General features: G+C 36.1%; 1 protein-coding gene across 1 annotated transcript; it reads left to right on the top strand.

Moving 5' to 3' along the window:
- The first annotated feature begins 1187 nt into the window (after positions 1-1187).
- Positions 1188-6152, top strand: LOC145662023 (uncharacterized). The gene is made up of 2 exons (XM_081727359.1): positions 1188-1343; positions 4362-6152. Exons 1-2 carry the CDS (start codon positions 1305-1307, stop codon positions 5031-5033), a joined length of 711 nt encoding a protein of 236 aa, XP_081583485.1. The 5' UTR covers positions 1188-1304; the 3' UTR covers positions 5034-6152.
- Positions 6153-7026: the final 874 nt, after the last annotated feature.

Below are 7026 nucleotides of genomic sequence, written 5' to 3'. Positions count from 1 at the left end.
ATAATTTCTATGTTACTATATGTAAGGGGACAGGAGCTAGGGGAATAAAATATCTGAAAAAGGGAAATTTTTGAGGGAATTTCCCGAAAATCCCTCTGTTACGGGAAAACTGTACGTGATGGAGAGAAACCGAGTGCATATTCGAATTCAGCGCAAAAAGTTCCTTTAAGATCAGGTGATTTTTCTCATGTAACAAACAAAAAGTTTAAATTTGTTAACTAGTGTAATCATACGCGGTGAGGCAAAGGAGTAAAGTGAAGTATCGAAATGTTATTGTTCTGTTAGATTAAGGTAGTAGCTCAACGCACAGTGGTCGGAAACTGGGAAAAGCGGTCAAAAATCGATTTTGTAACCTTTGTCGCCTATGAAATCGGTATTGATATTTGATTATAAGTATCTCTCCTGCTTCCAAACCCGGAGTTTCAGAACATAAGAATATTTTCACTGTTCATAAAATGCATGTAAAGATGAACAAATAAAAGTGCCGAAAAATCAGTAAGAAATGAAACAAACAATATGATATGTTTTAACCACTTATATCATTTGTGTGGTCGATGAAAGAGATAGGATAATACATTGGACTCAAATATTGTGTTTAGTGAAGAGTTTTATTTTGTTATCCATTGTCATATCATTTATATAATAGCTTTGTTAGTGTTACCGAGAAGTTGCAAATACGCTGATATCAGCAGCTTTGCAGTCTAAGCTTATCCTTGCTTATCTGCAAAATAAGGTTTATTGAGTTGATCATTAGTAGTACAAAGGTTGAACATTGGAAGTAGCTGCAGCCAAGTGTAGCTGCAGGACTCAGCCCCATCTAACTGGAAATACGTGATGAGTATGTTGTTGTGATAGCAATCGAGATCCGCTATCTGAACCTTACAAAGGGAAAAGGTACATGTATTGTTTTGTACGTAATTGAGATTGCCCTTCGTCCCTGAATCAAAGTTGTAGTTATACAGGAAGTTATAAAATGCAAAACACATTAGTGTCAAATGGAACTGCCAACAAAAGTTACAGTAATATATCATACATGTTATAATGACAAAATATGAACAGTTCCCCACAGAATTGGCACATCATCTGGTACAGGTATATTTGACTGATGAGTGATGCTTTGTGGTTGGTTGGATGCATTGAGATAATATATAGACCTAGAGGTGCCCTAATGCGAGATCTTTGATGGTATCGAACTCGCAAAAATCGAATCGATCCGCCATATTGTGCAGGGAATAAAAGATAATGATAATGTATATTTGTGTTATGTGTTGATTATCTGTGTTTTGCAGAGAAATTTATGCCGAATGAATAAACTTTCTTTGGAATTTTATAATATTTCAAAGGTAAGTTATTTTCTTTCCTTTAAGGTTTAAATAAATAATAAAACGTGATTGTGTACTTATAATAATATTGGGTGAATAGGCATATGCATTGCATTTACACTTGACAAAAAGCTCGTAAAGACTACTACCTAGAGAATTGTCAAACTGTTATTAAGTTTGCTTATTTATTAAATTGTATGTTTATGAGTTGGTAATTTTGCCAAAATTATAGAACTTACAAGTGTTCTGTGACACCTTGGCAAGGAAACTAGATGGTTGTAGAGGGAGTAGGTCTACTTTGCCTATGTTAAAAATTGCTAATGATGTCAATTACTGGATAAAATAATCCTCACTCAGTGTTAAAAGCAGCAATAGACATATCTCTCATACAAGTCGCACGTTATTTATCGATATTCTGTACAAAAAAAAGTTATTTGTAAATGGGTTCACGTTCACTTTAGCAGACGGTTCTACCAAATTTTTACACATATCTTACATTTTCAGGATAGATTGGAGCTTTGTATTTCTTTTAGCGGAGCATGCACTGAATTAGGAGCTCCATTACTAATTGTAAATTGACTTCAGGAGGGCTTTGTATAAGTACAGTGTGGACGTATGGCATAAAAACTGGGCAAGGTTCTAGAATACGGGTCCCCCTCCCATTTAGCTGTAATAAAGACAGAAATCGACGTGCCCTGCGGGGCTCTAACCCGCCTCCACTCGCTCGGCAATACTCTGTGAATTAAAATTTAGACTTTGGTACAGAAAGGAACCAACCTTGCTACTAACCTATATGGAGGACCTGTGTTCTAGAACCCTCCCTTGCATAGCATTCGTGCCATTTAGTGGCCACCTAGCACAAGTTAGGGCTATTGTTTAAACTTGGGGGGAGCAGCTTTTTCACGTACGTTTTGCGATATTTTATTCCGATTCTGTTTCATTCCGGTCGTTGTATGGTTTCATACCTTAAATTAGGATCCATAGCATATGTAGTAGTAGTAGAAGTAGTAGTAGTAACAGGTGAGAAGGCTCGCAGGGGTTCGCTAGGTTCTGTTCTCGACATGAAATGGGCAATCACTACCACTTACCTTTATAGTTGGAACAGGTCCCATACTGCCTACATAAAATTCTGTACGATACTGTCTTGACTACTTGAACACCACTATCAACTCATGTCTCCTGTAAATTATATAGGTCTGTTGTATTTTACCACTCTTGGCCCCCCAATACTAAACATTTACCCAAGTTCGTGTTTTATGTATTGCAGTTTTTAGGGAATGTTCTAGAACACATCCCCCCCATAAAGATTAGTACCTAGGTTGGTTCCTTTCTGTACCAAAGTTTAAATTTTAATTCACAGAGTATTGCCGAGCGAGCGCTAGCGAGTGAAGGCGGGTTAGAGCCCCACCGGGCACGTTGTTTTCTATTACAGTTAAATCGGAGGGGGACCTATGTTTTAGATCCTTGCCGCTATGCAACCGAGTCTGAGGAGAAGCGCAGCAAGGGGGCCCGAGAGGCAGCGAGAGGGTGCTTCCGGAGGGAGCAGGCGCGTCAGCGACAGAGGGTATACGCATAAGCGAGAACAGTGGAAGAGGACACTTACACATACAATACTTCACTAAAAATTCATTTCAATATGCTGTACACTGCCAGTAATTACTTATATTCACACTTCCATTCCCTCACGAAAAATGTTTCACCTATCAATTTTCTACTTGGTAGATCCGTCTGCTTGAATAAACCCTTTATATTTCATGTACAGTATTATATATATGTTTGCATTGCTGGTATTTGTTAGTTAAAAATCACAGGCGTTTCGATTTACCTTCAAAAATAATAATTTCTGATTTAGTGTTGTAAAGCGTAGAACGGATAACGTAAAGGGTTGTTGCATTTGGTATTGTTCAAAATCTACGGTAATTTTTATTCACTTGTTCCAAGTTTGCCTTCCACAGATTTTCTTGACTTCCACTTTTCTTTCATCTGCACCATTTGAGGAATTAAACTGAGTTAAATACCTGAAGAGCAGAGCGCTGAAAATATGACAAGTAATACAATATATGGCAGAGGCGTAGATAACTAGCCCATCATATGTGTACCATTAGTAAGTGTAGTATTTTCTAAAACGTAAAGGACTAAAATGTTACTTATTGGCAAGTTTCGCAGGGTTGTTGTGAAGTTGACGCACTTCTCACATACAGCATTGCCTATGGTTTCGTATTACAAATTAGAGAGCTCCCAACTGGAGGGTCCGCGCCATTATTTATACGCATAAACAGTAGTGGGGGTTAAACACGTCTTACTCCGACTATTCTCACCCACTACACGCTTATAAGACATTTGAGGTCCTTCACACTTCGACAGAGTTGACAGTGTAAATCATAATAATATAGCAGTTTTTACTGTGTTGGAATATTTTTTCTTGAAGAAAATTGGCAACACTAGTCGATCTTAACGCCACTACTGGCTATAAAGCGAAACAGTAGGGCATCGTAGCTCAGTGGTAGAGTACTCTTAAAGGTAGGGTCCCTAGTTCAAACCATGTCCAATTCAAACTTCAGCTTTTAGTGAACAACAACGTGCTCTCAGGTTTCCTCGGGTTCTCCAGTTTCCTCCCACATTCTCATTTCACCAATTCTTTCGTCATTCTCATTCACATCCTCAGAAAAAACACCCGGTTTTTCCGGGTTGGACCCTTTAAAACCCCCCTGGATTTTTGATATTTTGGTTAGTATATTATTGATACGACTAAGGTGATCTCATGGAAAGTGATTTTTACTAGATTTTGGAAAAATACATGAGTAAATACAGCTGCATTTTCGAAAAAAAAAAAGTGCTCGTAAAATATCCGTAATTTAACGCACAAAGTATCGGAAGTGAACTTCCAACAATAAAACCATTTATTTTACAAAACATAAATTTAATTTGGAAATTTTTCAAAATCTTATGGCGCCTCTATAGACGTAATTATAATTTTTATGTATTGATTTACTTTTTAAAAAATATCAACACTCATTGATTTTTGTTACATTGTTTCAGGCAACAAAAAAGTGGAAATCTCCAAACGTCCGATGTGTAGATTTTGAAGATCAGAGCATTCAGCGTGAGATTATTCAATCAAGCAAGTCAATTCCCAGACAAGTCGACAATCGTAATATGGTGTTGGAGTCGTGTAACACAACTTTACCTACCTTAAAGCAGCCTTCTCATGGTGTTCCTAATGTTGATACGCAGTCACTTGACCCTTCTTGCAGTGGAACGGAATTAACACCACGAACAAGACTTTTAAAAAGGAAGTTGTTTGAAACAGAAACCAAATGTATGGAATCCAGAAAGAAGATGAAAGCATTGTACTTGAAGAATGAACGTCTTAGAGAAAAATGTGCAAGTATTCAGGATATTGTGCAAAATCTTAGAGAGAAGTGTATGATAACAGAAGGTACTTTAGAAGTGTTGTTAAAATCAGTACCCCTCAGTGTGGAAGGTAATGCAGTGGTGAAGTCGCTCTTGAGTCCGTCGGGTAACAAAAAATTTGATCCGGCTCTCCGAAGTTTTGCGTTTACACTTGACTTCTATTCCCCAGCTGCATATGCGTATGTTCGTAAAACATTTAACTGTGTGTTACCGCACCCACGGACTTTAAAAAAATGGTACTCTTCAGTGAGTGGAAAGTTATACAATGTATATTCCTTATTTTTTGCTGATATATAAATGCATTGTTTATTGAATGATCTGATTCAATTTCTTATGCTTTTTGAAATGATATTGCTTGTGTAAATTTTTCATTAACTGGTGACCTTGACATGTAGAATTCAAGAAAGGTTAATCAAGAATTTATTCTGGATTGTTAATATTACAAGGACTAACTATTTGTATACTTATTATTAACCTATTTCCAGTTAATTTTTTTCTTTAAATTGATAGATCTTATGAAATGTAGGTCAATCTTATGTAAAAAAAAATCAAATCTGATAGAAAGAAAGTGGGTAAAGATTTTTTAAAGCCTATTGACTGTCATGAAAACCGAAAGTGTTCATGGAAGCAAATATGTTGTATACATTCAAAGTTCAAGTATTACAGGGTAAACCTATGTAACTTCTTAGGGCTTGAATTTTGTAAAATCTGTTCATAGTACGCATCTGCATCACAAAATGAACCTACTGACCAAACGTAATTATTCTAGCTACGGTGGTTTTCTCTGCTTGTTGATCAGTGTGTAAATTCTGTCCACCCCTCCTTATTTACCTCCTTAGAGTTCGATTTTTCCAAAATACGTTTTCAGTACACCTCTACATTACAAAATCAATATACTGTTCACATTTCATGCTTCTAGCTTAAGTGCTTTTTGCTGGGGGTTGATCATTGAGTGAATGTGTCTGCATCTGTATTCCGCTTTTATATGTTTAGATGTATATGGTTTATTGAACGTTTGATACAAAAATTGATGTACAGCGTTAGAAAACGTCTATATTGACAAAAGAGAAAAAATGCTTTATTTGTGGGGTTCTTTCTGTGACTTTCTACATCATACACAGATGCAATATTTAAAGCTTTAACTTCACATTTATGACATTTGCTTGCTTTCATGAACGTTTATTAATAATGACTTTAATAGGCGAAAAAGGCCGATCTTTACGCATCCCTCTTTAAATTGGTTGAGAATATGTGACAAGTATAAGACATTATATTCTGTTCTAAGAGCGACGACATTTCTGTATTTCTTGTATTTCTGAAGCATTGTATATACAAATGTACTCAAACCTAAATGAACAACTTAATAATGAATATAACTATTATGAAAAGTAAATTATGTATTCTTTTATTGACGTATATAAATTACTTCTATGAGCCAAGTTCATGGAAATACATTTGCCAATTTGGCTTCATTCTAGTCGTTTTAATAGAAAAAATGTAATTAAAGTGAATGAATTGCTATGACAGTATTTAGTCAGTAGTGAGTGTAGTAACTGAAATGAACGAAAAATTTGCGCCGCTTTGCCACTAATATAGTTCTGCTCACGAAAATGCTACGGAATGCATAACGTACTGTAATAGTGTACAGATATTGCAGAATCATGTATGGTACTCAATTCAGATTACTGCATTGTGTGTGAAAATAAGCATTGATTGCTAGCGGGTAAATCTTGGGTTCGTTATTCAAATATGTGAAAGTAACATTCAGTTTTCTAAGAGTAATCCTCATGGTTACTAGGGACCTAATTCCTGTCTTCACTCGCAATTACTACGTCATTATGTTGGGATTGGGCTTCGTTGTGTTTGTAAAGTTAAATAGGCTGAAGTTATCTCCGTGAATTCCTTTTCTAAGACAATCTAATACAAGGTAGGAAATTTCAATAAAGGAAGGAGGGTATTACCTCATAGCGAGAGTATGATTTTTGCCTACGAAATTCTTAAAATAGCAACGAATTCAGATAAAGGCTACCTGCGACGGATGTAAAAGTGCGATTATTTCTCATTTCTTAGTTTTTATATATATCCCGGATCGGAAAATATGCACCTTTGCTCGCTTTGCATACAAACTCAGGATACTCTATTTCTTTTTTTTTTTTTTCACACTGAATCCGAGTGTCTATGATTTTCTCTGTTTGAAGTGAGATGGCCTTACCATATTACGCGCTTTCTCGGTACAGTAATTCTTCCAGTAAGTAGTTCATGGATTCAGTCCTCAAAACTTTCAATATTT

Source organism: Thermobia domestica, chromosome 10, assembly GCF_964235325.1.
Source record: "Thermobia domestica chromosome 10, izTheDome1.hap1.1, whole genome shotgun sequence".
NCBI lineage: Eukaryota > Metazoa > Arthropoda > Insecta > Zygentoma > Lepismatidae > Thermobia > Thermobia domestica.
Note: the sequence above shows the minus strand (reverse complement) of the source record. Positions and strands in the feature narration are given on the sequence as shown.

Bases quoted from the DNA above. Each gene is read 5' to 3' on its own strand.
- LOC145662023 (XM_081727359.1), top strand. From the start codon at position 1,305: ATGAATAAACTTTCTTTGGAATTTTATAATATTTCAAAG. The intron at 1,344-4,361 runs GTAAGTTATTTT...ACATTGTTTCAG, and splicing joins AATTTTATAATATTTCAAAG to GCAACAAAAAAGTGGAAATC.